General features: G+C 35.9%; 2 protein-coding genes across 3 annotated transcripts; both read left to right on the top strand.

Moving 5' to 3' along the window:
- The first annotated feature begins 806 nt into the window (after positions 1–806).
- On the top strand, positions 807–6,852 carry LOC103709913 (sm-like protein LSM2). Its single transcript, XM_008795443.4, has 3 exons — positions 807–1,001; positions 1,096–1,254; positions 6,430–6,852. Exons 1-3 carry the CDS (start codon positions 999–1,001, stop codon positions 6,547–6,549), a joined length of 282 nt encoding a protein of 93 aa, XP_008793665.1. The 5' UTR covers positions 807–998; the 3' UTR covers positions 6,550–6,852.
- Positions 6,853–8,132: 1,280 nt separating this feature from the next.
- LOC103709914 (RNA exonuclease 4-like) lies at positions 8,133–15,293 on the top strand. Of its 2 annotated transcripts, none has more exons than XM_039132277.1 (7): positions 8,133–8,403; positions 11,807–11,958; positions 12,226–12,356; positions 12,527–12,726; positions 12,824–13,030; positions 13,132–13,215; positions 14,454–15,293. In XM_039132277.1, the coding sequence occupies exons 1-7, from the start codon at positions 8,363–8,365 to the stop codon at positions 14,713–14,715; spliced, it is 1,077 nt and encodes a 358-aa protein (XP_038988205.1). In that variant the 5' UTR covers positions 8,133–8,362; the 3' UTR covers positions 14,716–15,293. The 2 variants fall into 2 exon arrangements, with proteins under 2 accessions (XP_038988205.1, XP_038988204.1); XM_039132276.1 differs by having other exon boundaries at positions 8,136–8,403; positions 12,488–12,726.
- Positions 15,294–15,350: the final 57 nt, after the last annotated feature.

Consider the following 15,350-nt stretch of genomic DNA (forward strand, 5'->3'; position numbering starts at 1 on the left):
AATACTTTATCAAGATTCAAGATTCAAGAAAGTGAAGCTTCATTGGATGAGTACTCTAATGCACTTAACAGCAAATTGCAATATGATGCATCTCTAAGACATATATATATATATATATATATATATATATATATATATATATATATATATATATATATATATATATATATATATATATATATATAAGCAGCCACTTCTGGTGTATTTCAAGGCTTTTAGTTACATTGCTACTAAGAAATTCTAAACATTTTTTTCTTGGAAAACATCAAAAAGTCCTCAACCATTATCTGACCCATCTATATTTCTTATAAATTTATATCCGCTCCATTTGGTTTATCTAGGTCCATATCTAATCTATCAACATATTTTTCAGGTTATCATTTATCAATTATGTATTTTAAAAATTAAAAACATAATAAGACCAAGAAGAAGAGATCTAAGATTAGATTTTTAATTAAAATAAGATAGAAGAAACTCATTGGGGACACACACACAAAAAAAAAAATGCAATCAATCCTAAACATGTTGGGCACTTCACTTCTCTCTTCTTTTTGTTCTTTTTATTTTCCCCCTTAGCTAACAATTAATCGCATATTTTTTGTAACCACTCAAACTAAACCTTGACACGTGTCCCACAATATTACCATTATTTAATAATCAAAAAGTAGAAATTAAGGGTTTATTTGAACCATATTGATCCTTCGAGAACACCTGAAATATATATATATATATATATTTGAACTTTTTTTAATTTCATTAATAAATATAGATATAGATTTTTTTTTTTAATTTAGGAATATGGATGTCAAGTTGCATAGGACTTAGGTTATCCGCTATGCTTATAACCGGAGTGTTCTCCGATTGGGAAACGCCCGTCACTAATCTCTCGGTCCTGTACTTTTGAAGCCGGAGCAAATCATCGTCAACATACTCCTCCGCTCGAGAGGGGAAAGCGCTGAGGGCGTCTCCTTTTCACTATCGTTCTCGAGAGATCGAAGATGGTATGCTCGAACTATTTGTTCTCTCGTCTGCCTGTTAACAAAAGTACCTCCTTTGAGGCATTCTGTCGAACGGTTTTCCTTCTTTCCCTCGCAGCTCTTCTTCTCGTATTTCAAGGAGCTGGTGGGGAAGGAAGTGACGGTGGAGTTGAAGAACGACATCGCCATCCGAGGCATCCTCCATTCCGTAGATCAGTACCTCAATATAAAGCTCGAGAACAGTAGGGTCGTCGATCAAGACAAGTATCCCCACTTGGTATTATTCCACTCTTTTTTTTTTTAATCTGCTGTACTCTCTTTTTGGTTCCTAGATGTAGAACTTGGCTTACTGGTTGTTAAAGATTGTCTGGTACTCTTGAATTCATGCTCCATTTAAAAAAGGGCAAATTTGGTGGTTAGAGTTCGTCAGACTTAAAAACTAGGGTTTGTGCTTATAGTTTAGATCTTGTGCTGGGAATATTTAAAGGTTGTAAAGAAACCGAACTTTAGGATGGGAAAATTAAGTGTGTCTGGATAGAGAGACCGGAATTTTCCTTTCAGATTTATGGTCTGTCATTTGGCTAGTCAAGACTCTGGACGGTTATTCTTTGTGCTTCTTCATTCAAGATATTCGAGATGGTAGGATCGATCCGTCCTTCATGAGGACTGATTGCTGTGCTGAAGATCAATCTGTATCCAAGGTGAGAGTTCCAGCATATGGGCAAGGATGAACAGGGTTTACAGGAGATTTGGTTCTTGAAAATAGTAAATGAAAAAAATAGTTAAGGATACAAGAATGTGACTTTACGGAGTTTAACATTAAATTCTGTTAGGTTGAAAACTGTTTTATGGAGTGGTCGTAAAGGGCAGTTTGCATCTTTTCTGCAGGAAACTTGATCAAATCTAGTAGTGGATTGGAGAGAAATAAGAATTGGAGAGAGGGGGGGGGGGGGTTTACAAGGTTAGGGCTTTTCTGGAGTAAGGATAAGAAGTGGTTAAAGGGTGAGAGAAGATACGAATGGATGCCCGAGAGGGATGTAAGATCACCCCAAAGTTATATGATAGGATATGAACAAACAAGATCTAATGATGGACTTGGTTTTAATTCGATAAAGTGACAGTATGGGATTCATAGGTCAGCCTGAAATTGTTGAGATTGGAGCAGTAATGTAGGGTTTGGAAGAGGAAATAATAGTAGCTGCACTAGAATGTAGGAATAAAATATGTTTCATATATGCGGATTTTTAGTGTCATCTACTCTTTCATTGCTAATGCTCTTTAACTTTTTCCTTCGTCTCTGTTGACTCTCTCTCCCTTGCCAACTAACCAAAACTAAGGCCATTATCATCTCCTGTGTCAGGAATAATAGTCGTTGTGCGATCTTGCTAATTCCACTATGAAGCCTTCTTTTAGAGTTGTTGTTATCGTATAAAACAAAAATAGAAAAGAAGCAAAATGATTCTTGAAACACCACACACTTTGCTCTCCTTAGTCAGCCATCTTCAAATTTGCAACAAATAATAGATATGGCTATAGAAATATAAACATGGATTTTTATAGTTAAACAAGAAAAGAAAAAAAATAAACAAATAGCATATGCTATTGATCGACATTAAAAAAAAAAATCCATCTTCATCTTCATGTATTACCATATAACTGAGAATTGAAGATTTTTCTGGTGCCTTGGGCTGCATCAGTAAATATATGTAATGACTTGCCTTTAACAAATAAAGGATACTGGTGGTATCATCTCTTATTCTTTTTGAGAGAAAAAGGAAGCCTTTGGCATGGTTTGGCACTTCGAAATCTGTAAGCAGTAGCCTGATCATAAGTTTACTTATGGATATCCTCATGAGAAACTTGGAACCCTGAGTTAGCAAATTACTTCTTTCTCTGCATTTATGTTGCAAGTCACGTCAGGTGTTAGGTTTTAAATTTTATTACCATTTATGTATCTTGGAGTAAATTAGAGATATGCAAATAGGATGAACTATGGCAAGCCATAGTTGGTGTAGAATTCCTCAAAAGTAAGGTATCCTCTATTATTTTACAAATAGCTTTTTGTATATGAGACTGGAATTTCCTTATATACAATGAGAATACATGGAGGAAAGAGAGGAGGAACAATCAAATCAGGCCTTTCTTTTCTTTTATCTAGGATTATCCACTCAACTTCGTCATTATCTTATTCTACCCTTTCATTCAGTTTTGAACTCAGATCTTTGTAAAATTTGTTGTACTCAGCCTTTTTAACTTTGTTAATTTTCCCATTAAATTTCCCCATGTTGCTTGAGTGTTTTGGCACCTGTTTTAGGTCCAATATGTCTGGGTGCTAGCCCATAGAGACATATATATAGTATGTATGTATATACATACATACGATGTATATGTACGTATTTACATACATGCATTATGTACGTATTTATATATGTATAAGCATATAGTTGCTGCCGTATTAGGATTCCAAATGAGATGTTTCTTGAAAATAATGGATATGTTTCTGCATAATTATCTGCTAGAAAGCATTAAAGATCACAGCCCTAAGTCTGAACAATGGGATACAAATGTACCAGGGAAGCTACTCTGCTCTGCACATCTGAATGTTAAAAATAGGCAATGCTTCAACTCAAACTCATAGGTTATCTTTTCTAGCTAAATGCATATAGGTCTAAACTATCGAGAAACTTCCTCTCACCCCATTCTCTTGAATGAGGGGCATATGTAAAGGGTTTTGTTTAAGTAAAACAAATTCTCTTGGAATGGGGTGGGGTTGATTCATAAGTATGCTGGACAATTTATGGGACAAATATTGTTCGTTGAGATAGCAAATTATTCAATATCAGCTGTGAAAGAAATTTTTGTTGAATGTTTATTCTGGACATTAATTTAGTGCAATATCACGCAAAAAACAACTTTGGAGGAAGGTGGTAAGGGAAAAATCAATACGAGGGAAACCATTGTGCTCTGGATTTTAAAATAATTGATAGCTTTGTAGCATTTGGGAAGAAATATTTTTATCTGGGAAGATTTTCTAAGAGGCTGAATTCTTTTCAAAATAAAAAAGAAGAATGATAAAATGGTTCATAACTCTTTTTTCTTGGACAAACTTTTTCCCTATCTACAATCTGGCAAAGACATAAGTTCTGTAATGGCTTACTGTTGAGAGGGTTGGCTTCATTATATCTTGGCCCCAGCCCATATCATACAACTCCTAACGATGCAGAAATGTTGCTGATGTGGTCTGGTACTTGACATTATAAAGAGACAAAAAAACCTAGAGGAAATTAACCATCTTGGGGAATGGTTCTGGAGTAAAAAGATTTTAGTGCCGGATCCTTTTATGCATCCTTGCTGGATGGTGTTGTTAAATGACATTAACATAACTTTTCAAGTAAATTTTTAATGTGAACAGTGTGACATTATAATAGCTATACATGAGAGAACCGGTAGCTTGTAGGCTAGCAGGTACTTGGTCTTTTTTATCACTTTGAAGAAGAAGTGAAATTAGAGGATCTAATATTCTTCTATGAGGCAATATATGACTAGTGGGGAAATGCTGGAAGAGCATTTGATTTGCTGCCCCTGTTCCTTACCATATGTTCGGTCCACAGATATGTGGCAGCTGATTGGCCAGATTTAGGACAGTTGTTTGGCTGGTAAGGAACCATCAGCTTCTTGAGACTTTAATCCTAGATATTCCTAAATTGTATTGTTTACGATTTTTTTTTTTTTTGGTGGTTTTTTTTTTGGGGGGGACAGGGGGTGGGGGGCGGTAGGGGACAGGGGGTGCTCACGTGCTCCAAACTTCACGCGCCGGCATAAGGAGGAAACATATTTCGTGGAGATGGGTCCACCTTCTTTCTCACCCTCAACATCAATGGGCCAAATAACCTGATAAGAATATGCATTTCAAGTAATAAACAAGATAGTATAATGATAAAAAAATATTTTATCAAAATCAAATAATTACATACCTCCACCTCATCTGCATTATCGTGAATCTCATCTTTCTCCACGACACCTTTGTCCTTAGCTTCAACTGTAGTATGCTCTTCACTCACCTAATAATGAGTTGTATTTAATTCATAACAACAATCATGATCCCCACGACGACATAGTTAATAATTCATCAAACTTTGCTTATCTCAGTAAAATCTGTATCATGCTGAACATTTTCGTCATCCACCAAGAGACCATTATCTCGGAGGACCTTCTCAACTTTGGACACCCTCTTATCAACCAAAAACAAAGACCTCTTAGCCACTTTTAAGCGGATATGTAAACTTTCCAATGTAGGTCCTTCACTCTGGCTGGATGACGGAAACAAAAACAACACAATTATCCAATTTAGAGTATGTCTTTAACTAAGTGCCATCAAATGGAATTAAATGTGTACCAAGTAGTTATAAGTATGTGCCGCAAAATAAAAGGTGCGTGCCACATGGAAATAAATCTGTGCCAAGTACTTCTAAATGTGTACTACCTGACTGATTAAGCATTGTTGATTGTACTTAATTTACAAGGCGAAACCCACGTACATCGGAAAATATCTACTGGCTAAGGTTTTATGTTTTAAATTGCATTATCACCAGTTTAAATGTTTGATCTGCATTCATTTTGTTGAAGCTGCATTATTTACTTCAAACAAATTGACAGCTACTTTTGATCATTACATGTTTGGTTGATCATTATGGCTAATCCTTTTCTATGTAACTAGAAGAGACAATGTAGTTGATTTTGTCATTGTCGCATGACCATCGTGCTGGTCCTAAATTTTGTATGTCTTGCTCCTTTCTCTGCACCTTTACAGCTTTCACCATTATGGTTTTTCTATTTTTGGCTATTTGTTTCTCTGTCGTTGTCTTATTATCGTGCTGCATCTGACCAATTGTAGATTCTTCTTCTATAAGTTACCCTGTACTCTGCCCAGAAAAAGGGAAGGCCGCAAAGTCGAGTTGCACTCTTACGTAAATTGTTGCAAAACAAAACTTATACATCATATTTCTGTTCCATGACATCCAACTGTTGATACTTCTTTGATCAGCACCATGGAAGAATGACTTACCATTGTATTATATTATTTAACTCCACTAGTGTTTTGGCATTTTTCGTAGCCGTTAGAAAGGGCTATATTGCTAGCTTTTGTTTATAGTCATCGATTCCCCATCCTTTCATTCTCAAATCAATCATATGAAATGATGAAAATATATAATTTTATTGTCTTAAGTCTCTATAAGCTTTAAGCTTTCTTTACTAACATAACATAGATCATTGCGACTTCACTTTTGTGCATCATTGCATCGCTTCTCATGCTTTGTTGTCAAACTTCTACAATTCTCTATCAAGTGTACTGCTTCCCATGCTTTCATTATGCATCAATCATTTAAAGGGCCTCTGTTATTTGTATAGTTTGCAGAGTATAAATTTTTATGCTGGCTCTGTTATTTTGCAGTTGTCGGTAAGAAACTGTTTTATCAGGGGATCGGTGGTGAGATATGTTCAACTCCCTCCTGATGGAGTCGACATTGATATTCTTCATGATGCAACAAGGAGAGAAGCCCGTGGTGGTTGATAGTCCAAGCTCGAACTCGCCTTTTGTTATCAGGGGATCAGCGGTGAGATATGTTCGACTCCCCCTCGATGGAGTGGACACTGATACTCCTGTTAACGCTATAAGGAGAGAAGCGTGTGGTGGTTGATAGGGTGTAGTTTCTTTTGAGGTTTTTGATGCTTGTTATCAATGCTTGCAGCAAGATATCTATGTTACCTTTAAACACCTTTTAAACACCTACATTTTTCTTGCGTTGTTCTTGGTCCTTGGGATTGCAGAAATTTATTCAGTCCTTAATAGCTCAAATATTATGCTTGTTTGATACCTTTTCTTCAGTTTCCCCCTAGAACCTCAACATTTTTATAAGTTTTTCCACTGAGCTAACATGAACCAACTTCATCCAATTAACAAAATGGTGAGTCCCTGAACTTATAGAAGGGACATCTAACTATAAGATTACGCCCGTTGGTATCTTTTCTTCTTTTTCTTTCCCCATTTCTATAACCTTGATATTTTTGTAGGTACTTCCATTTGATGGCGTGAAATCTTCCTGTGAAGGGCAATGCTTGTTTGCAGGTAAAGCCTGCAAACTGAGGAGTTGGGATCAGAGCACTGGATATTACTGTGAGGATTTAATGCTATATATATATCTATTTATCGCGCCAAAGCAGTTGTTGCAATGTAGCTTTGCCTTAAAATGATGCAAGTGCGCATGCGCTGAGAGAGGAATGCTTGGCTGCTAGGGTGATGTATTGAGTTCATGAATCAGCTTAGCCTATGCACGATAAATTTATAAGCATGGCAAGCAATCTTTCTCTTGACAAGCCTCCTTGTACGAGGCTGGGCTTCACTACCAAACTCAGGGGCTAATCTTAGCCGGTCTGATTGAAAAAAAAAGAAAAAAAAAGAAAGAAATTTCCTTGGACCCAGCTCAATTTAGATCTCGTAAGAGTAAAAAAAAAACAAAATAGAAAGATTGTAGATTATTTTTTTTATTAGTTAAAATAGAATACTTACAATCTCTCTATTTATACAAACAATTTTAAAATTCCTGTGACCAGTAAAAATCTATTTTAATTTTGTTTTTAGCTATTTTTGAAGGTCAAAATCTTCTTTAGAATGGACTTTTTTTTTTTTTTATATACTTTCGGTATCCTATTTGGAAATCCAAACCTGGAATGCTCTCGATTAACCATGTGAGAATTTATGTGGACGTGTATTTAGTCCCATATCTGTTATTCGCTGGATAGATCTTGAATATTTATATAAAATTAAAAAATAAAAATAATGACTTCTGATTAGTTATTTTTGGATGAGGTCTTGAGTTGTTATAAATAGTATTAGAGTGGATCTAATCCATAACTTATATGAATTAGGAGATATTGCAATATAAATTCATTAAGGCTGACCATGTTATCATGGCATCCGAACATTTCAATATATATATATATATATATATATATATATATATATATATTAATTGGAAATTATGTTGGAAATCTATGGTTTCGGAAAGTTTTTGGTGTAGATTTTACGCCTGGATCTAGCCAGACTTACCTGAAGTGGTAATAGTGAATCCAATGGGTCTGGGTATCAAGCTAAATTATTAGCTAAAATAAGGCGGAAACGGCAGATTCTTTTTATTTTTGGCTTCTGTTAAGGCTCTCGTCTCTCTCTACCAAAAGAGCTCTCGTCTCTCAGTCGGTGAGAGTTAGCAACCGAGCAAAAGATCTGCGCTAAGAGCTCTCCGTCATTGCGTTATTCTTCACATCCTTTCTTCCACAATCGCAACCGGTTCGTTTATCTCCGGTTTTCCCTTAGCTTACCACCTCGTATGGATCTGGATCCCCAGCCGGAGCCTACCATAACCCGACGGTCAGTGTTCCTAAACATCTCGAGCTTCTCATATTTTCTTCATATGATTTCCTTTTTTGGGGGGGAAATCTAGCACGCGTTCGATTTTTTCCAGGGTTCTGTTGTTGTTTTTTTTTCTTCCTTTTTTTCCATTGGTTTTTTGACTGTTTTGATCTAAATAGGCATGACGCTCTTTATATTTGATTTTATTCCTCAATGAATGGTTTCTCCCGTTGGTGGTTTATTAGCATTTCTCTCTACTGCCGCAATTATACGACTTGTCCTTGGGAAATATCTTTTGATTGGAGTATCGTCCACAGAGGCTCTAACACCTATTTCCAGAAAATGGAGACAATGAGAGAGTTTCACTTCCCCTGCATTCCCACTGCCCGTTGTAGGAAGATTGCCATTCAAAAAAAAAAATCTAATATTTTTGATGGTGCTGTTTGGCTGACACATATGTAGTTATGATACAAGGATTTTGCTGAAGCGTGCTTATTTAAAGCTTTACAAATCGCTGCTTTTAAAGTATTATCTTTTTTTCTATTTCATACGACGTTGCTATATAGATATGTTATGTGGAAACATTGAATATGCTATGAAAAAAATGTTGTCTAGATTTGATGTTATTAAGGTGGCATTTCCGCTTCTAGTTTTACGGATCCAAGCAGGACCTTTTTCCATTCAATCGGCTTCTTCATTTCTGTATATGTTTATCTATAAGACAAAATGGGTGTGAATAAGGAGATGTTAGATGCTTATGCATGTGTTGATGTAAGTTTTATCTTGTGCCACTTCCTTCAAGCTCTCTGTTGTATGCGTTTAAGGGTTATTAGCCTTCAAAAGGACCAAATTCCTCTCTAACACTGTGTAATCATGCTTATCCTTATGGTTATGTTTTTTGAGTTTGTGCATGGATATGAGGTATGATTATGAAGTAAGATATGTATACTTTATCCTTATTTTACAATAACTCTGTGAGGCAATTTTTCTTGTTCTTTTGCTGGTGAACCTATGATAGATTTTTGCTTGCACCTCGACATATTGACAATTTAGATTAGATGAGAGTCTGGAGGATGTTGTAATGTGGAGCAAATATCAAAGATGGGATTTTTGAGGTTTGAGCTTAATGTCCTTTTTAGGGTTCAGCTTTCAAATGGAAGAATTTATAAACATACTTCTAATTCTTGTGTATAGATTTTGGAGATCAATCATATTTATGTGCAAGTCTCATGAGGCTATCCTACATACATCGCCTTTCTCTCCTCAAAATCAAGCTTCTTAGATTCTTCATTTTCTTCATCTGCATATTGTTGGGTTTCACCTCTTCTTTGATGGCAATGCCCGTACATGTAGCCAGTGTTACCTAGAGATGTGGCATGAGTGCAAAATGTCCGAGTGTTCTCAAGTATCAAATATCACAACCTCCAAAAACTTTGACAAAGGGATACAACATATATATACATTGCTTTGGTGTCTATCCAAGAAGAGAAACTGAAAGGAGGAAGGAGAGAAAGACATGGTACCTATAAACAAAATAATAGAACCATGGATTTGCAAGTTGTTTTAAGTTATTTTCTAGGTTCATTTAATATTATTCAAGATGCGTCAAGATACTTAAAGTGATAATTAGCCGTGATAGCTTATACTAAAAACATAGGGACACTTCATATAACAAGTTCTCCCTCTCTCACACACAATTGCCCCCCCCCCCCCCCCCCACAAACAACACACACAGAGAAAGAACGCCAGGGAGGTACAGGAACAGGACCCATTAAACTGGATTTGATTGCAATTCTCACTGCTCCATTCTGAATCTTGGGCAATTTATGATGCCCGCCTAGCCTTGCAGACAAGTTAGGGGGTACCTGAAAGATGCAACAGTCATACTTCATGTTGCAGATTGTATAACTAAGTTTTCACTAACAACTAGAATGCCATTGTTAGAAAAATTGTTTCTTAGTTAGGTTAAGCATTTGGCAGTCATGGACAGAATCATGTTATTTACACCTATGAATAGATGAGACTACCTTTGGTCTTTTTTCTGAAACAACAAAAAGTGTACTACTCCATCTTGTCCTTTGTCACTTCATATATATATATATAGATAAATATAACTTAAATCATTGTAATCTTAATACCTTGCTCTGCACTACCTGGAATGGATTATGTTTTTCCAACGGTCTTTGTCAAATAATATCTCATAAAAGTATCGATCAATCTATGTTTTAATATACTGGATTCAAAATTTTTATAGTGCAAATGTTAAATTTTGATAATTCTCTCTCTCTCTCTCTCTCTTTATATATATATATAGGGGATTGATAACCTACTCTCTGTTATAGTAGGTTATCAATCTACCCATTTTTTATTGGACAAAAAATATTCTTACTTTTTATAACTCTTAAGGGTATTTTATGTCTTTTTACAATCCCACATTAACTCACATTCTCAACCCCCTAATTAATACTCTCTCTCTCTCACACACATATATATGTATGTATGTGTATGTATGTATGTATGTATGTATGTATGTATATAGATGTATGTATATATATAGATAGATATATGGATGTATGTATATATATAGATAGATATATGTATGTATATATATATACGTATGTATATGCATACACACACACACACACCGGAGAGAGAGAGTAGGTTATCAATCCCCATATATATATATGTATATATATGTGTGTGTGTGTGTGTGTGTGTGTGTGTGTGTGTGTGTGTGTGTGTGTGTGTGAGTGTGTGAGTGTGTGTATGTGCATCTGTGGGTGTATTTCTTGTTATATTAAAATATTAAAACATTACTACTGCACTAGCCGGCTTAAATGTGAAGCCGGCAGAATGCAAAACAAACGGCTCCCCCCCCCCCAAAATTTATGTACCACAAACAAGCATATCAAGTAGTTTCAGCACATGCGATATATACCAAAATTTGCTTGAGTTATTGAAAACTTATCCAATTATTCTTGATTTTTCATCACAAATTTCGCTTCCAATTTTGTGCCAACTTAATGAGAAGGAAGATTGTGAATTTCTAACAATTTTCACAAATAATTCATGATTTTATGCTAATTGTTTATAATATTTCCGTAACTTTCTAAGTATCTCTTATTCATTGAGATGCCTTTATATCCTTAAATACTCATTTATCGCTTGCATTGTCCCTAATTCCTCACAAACTTTTTCTCCGCATCCATGAATTTTTTCACCAGGTGAAGTAATGTCAAATTAGTTACCAAACTACCAGGTGCATAGATTGTTACATACCACATATGTTAGTGGTTTCACTTCTAATCTGTTTGTGTTCTCTTTAGTGTATAATTAGAGCAAGTCTTGCTCGATGGCTTGTTAGACTTTCTTGCTATTAAATGTTAAATCAAGCTTAAATAGTAATCCTAGCTGTTAACAGGCACAAATGCTCGGCGTGCTACCAGCAATTCAAGAAAAAGGAACATCTTGTTGAGCATATGCGAGTGTCATATCACTCCATTCATGAACCTAAGTGTGGTGTCTGCAATAAGCACTGCAGAACACTAGCATCGGTGAGGGAACATCTTATAGGTATCAATTTAATCATATTTTGAAACTTAAAGTTGATTTACAATTAGCCATATCATATTTAAGCTCTGTATCCTTTTAAATGAAAACTTAGATTTCAATCTTTATGTGATACTAAGAGCATAAGTAAGCTGAATTGGCTGAGATGGGGTCCATATGATTGCAGTGCTGATGCATTTTAATTTTAACATTGGTCTTTGCTCATTTTGTTATGCTCATGCCATTCATTGTTTTTAATGGATTTGTTTGTTCATCATCATTAATATTTAGGTCCACTGCCAAAGCGCCACTGTGCAGAGGTATTTGCTGCTAGTGGTTGTGATCTTTGTTTGAACATTCTCGAGAGCGCCAATGCTCTCAGACTGCATAAAGACTTATGTCGCTTGAGTCCTGCTTACCACGTAAGTATGTTTGGTTTGCAAAATAAAGACCAAGTTCTCATACTGCAATGCTTTTATAATTGCAAAAGCTTATGTTCCTACTTCCTAGTGCTTTACAACTACTTTTCTTAATGGAATAGCAATTCTTATAGGGAAATATGACAATGTCTATTGTGGAGAATTATGCTCAGGCTGAAACGGATATGCCTAGCTTAATCATGGGAAGCAATGGTAACCAAGTTCCTGAAGTTGTTGCCATGGACTGTGAGATGGTTGGTGGGGGAAGTGATGGATCACTTGATCTCTGTGCGCGTGTATGCTTAATTGATGAAAATGAAAATGTGATCTTCCACTCATATGTGAAGCCTATAATTCCTGTCACCAATTTCAGGTACCTTTCATTCATCATGCTCGAAAACTAGATATGTTATTGACTACAGATTAATCAGGAAACACTAGATAAGATTTGCATTTGGAAATTCTTTCAGATTTGAAATAACTGGTATAACTGAAGACCATTTGGTAGATGGAATGCCTCTCTTGGAAGTTAGAAAAAAAATTGAGAAGATATTGTATAATGGAGAATCAATATCACGAGCCCGTCTGGAAGGTGGAAACGCTAGGATTCTTGTAGGTCATGACTTAGATCATGATTTAGATTGTTTGAAAATGAATTACCCTCCTCACTTGATAAGGTAATATTCTGATGTCACTCTTACTGGACTGCTGATGTTTTTAAAAAAGGAATGCTATTGTAACACTCCGCATCTTCTCCTGTTTTTTTTCCTATATGCAGGGATACAGCCCAATATCGTCCCTTAAAGAGAACTAATGATTCAGTCAGCTTCTCACTGAAGTACCTCACTCAGACGTACTTAGGGCAAGTAACCTTTACAATAGCTGAACTCATTTAATGTTGCCAAAATTAAGTCTTTGAATGGAAATATGTTTTTTTTTTCTTTTTCAACATCATGATTGAAAATAATGTCCCTTTGCCTGTTGTAATGGTTTCGAAGGCCCGTCAATTTGTTATGCATATTCATGATGAGAGTATTTAAACAAGCAGCCCTAGTTTAGCTATTTACCCATTATAATGGTCATCTTATGGTGGTAACAGTGCTCACTTTTTGCCTTTCCACTGTTTATCCAATTAATAAAAAAATTTCTAAAATTCAAATAACGATCAAAATCAAATAATATTTTGATCTGTTAACAGTGACAATCAACTATTTAACCTTTATTGTTAATTCCTTTGATAACTTCCAATATTAATCATTATGATAGCCACTATTCTTATTATGAGAAAGATGAGATAAGAAAAGGTTGGAGGTTTGACTGCGCAAATTATGGCTTTTATTTTCATGACAATGATAAATAGTGGTTTCGATAGGTGGTCCATTATCGACAACACTGGCCTTAGAGAACCCCGCAAAACAAAATTGTTACTTATTTTCTATCTAGATATTTGACTTTTGAACTTCAAGTTATAAACACCTAACAACTAGAAATGTTCCAATTTCTTATTTTTCTTAATCCCTAATCCTCACAAGCCACCCCCCCGCCCCCCCCCCCCGCCCCAAGGTTTCCCTGTTCGACTTTCCTTCGGCATGCATCATTTTATTCGATTCTAACTGAAAGGGTCAATAAAAAGAAATGCTAATTTATTACTTTGCATCCATTAAATAGTTAATTATAAGTGAAAAAGTAATGTTGCAAAATAAAAGGACAGAAAAGCAATGGTGGGCATAACAAAAATTTACTCTGTGCATTTAAATTTTATTCATCTTGCTTTGATTATGAGTGAAAATTCAATCTTAATCATCTTGTTCATTCTTATTCCTTTTTTTTCCACTTTATATATGCTTGGCGAAAATTAACTACTGAATTGAAGTTATTATCTTCATTTTGGATAATCATAATGGAGCATCATTGACACCGTGCTTTGAAAAACATTTGGACCATTGGATTGTGCAGTCTCAATAATTTTTATCAGCTTATTTGTGAAATGTTTTTTTATCTTCTAGCTTGTTAGTATATACTTATGCAATTGTGACAAACTTCACAAAGCTACACTCCACTCAGTATTGGGTATATAATTCTAAGGGTTGGTTCTTGTAGGTATGAGATCCAAAATGGTACACATGATCCCTATGAAGATTGTGTTGCTGCATTAAGGCTATATAAAAGGATGCGATCTCAGATACACCAAACTGAGTTTCTAACGTCAAACGAGAGCAATGTAACTTTTGATACCAAGGCATATAATTGTTTTGATTCCTCAAGGTTGAAGGGACTCGTCAAGATGTCTCCGGATGATCTGCTCGGTATGTCAGTAGCTGATTACAGGTGCTGGTGTCTGGATAGAAGCCAAAACTCTTGACTCAGCATTACTTGCCCAACTTGGATGGATATTTTGGTTGCTCTATAAACAGTTAGGATAATGCCGGTCTTCCATATGTTCGCATCGCAATAGTTTCCATATGTTAGCTCCTGTGGCGGGTTCCTACTGTAAATGAACCATCAAAGTTTGTGTATGTTTTTCTCTTGCTATTTAGCAGGGAAAAAATTATAATTAAAAGGTGAAAAAAATCAGATCTTCGACACCTCAGTTCTAGGAGCAGAGTTACGAGCGGCTTGGATGGGATTGCGTTAAGCGCGGCGCGTGCTTCAGGCGACCTTCATACTCTTGGAGGGTGATTCGACCACGGAGATCGACTGGGTTCGACGGAGCACGAGCAGGGATGAAGATGTTTATCCCCTGCTCGGTGATATTTGGTTGATGGTGAGAGAGGGCATTACATTTCAAGCTATGCATGTATATTGTGAGGCTAACGGGGCACTGGGTGGCGGCATATGTAGCGAACCACTCAGAAGGCACCCTGTGGGTTGGAGAGGGTGAGATGCCTGTTGCATTATGAAATCTTTTGTTTGCCGATTTTATTGTGTTGCCCAAGGTGACAAGCCATGAGGGAGGGGTGAATTGGTTTTTCTTAATTTTCGATTCCTTAATTATGT

Source organism: Phoenix dactylifera, chromosome 12 (genome assembly GCF_009389715.1).
Source record: "Phoenix dactylifera cultivar Barhee BC4 chromosome 12, palm_55x_up_171113_PBpolish2nd_filt_p, whole genome shotgun sequence".
NCBI classification, from domain to species: domain Eukaryota; kingdom Viridiplantae; phylum Streptophyta; class Magnoliopsida; order Arecales; family Arecaceae; genus Phoenix; species Phoenix dactylifera.

Bases quoted from the DNA above. Each gene is read 5' to 3' on its own strand.
- LOC103709914 (XM_039132276.1), top strand. From the start codon at position 8,363: ATGGATCTGGATCCCCAGCCGGAGCCTACCATAACCCGACG. The intron at 11,959-12,225 runs GTATCAATTTAA...ATTAATATTTAG, and splicing joins GGTGAGGGAACATCTTATAG to GTCCACTGCCAAAGCGCCAC. The intron at 12,357-12,487 runs GTAAGTATGTTT...CAATTCTTATAG, and splicing joins GCTTGAGTCCTGCTTACCAC to GGAAATATGACAATGTCTAT.
- LOC103709913 (XM_008795443.4), top strand. The intron at 1,255-6,429 runs GTATTATTCCAC...GTTATTTTGCAG, and splicing joins AAGACAAGTATCCCCACTTG to TTGTCGGTAAGAAACTGTTT.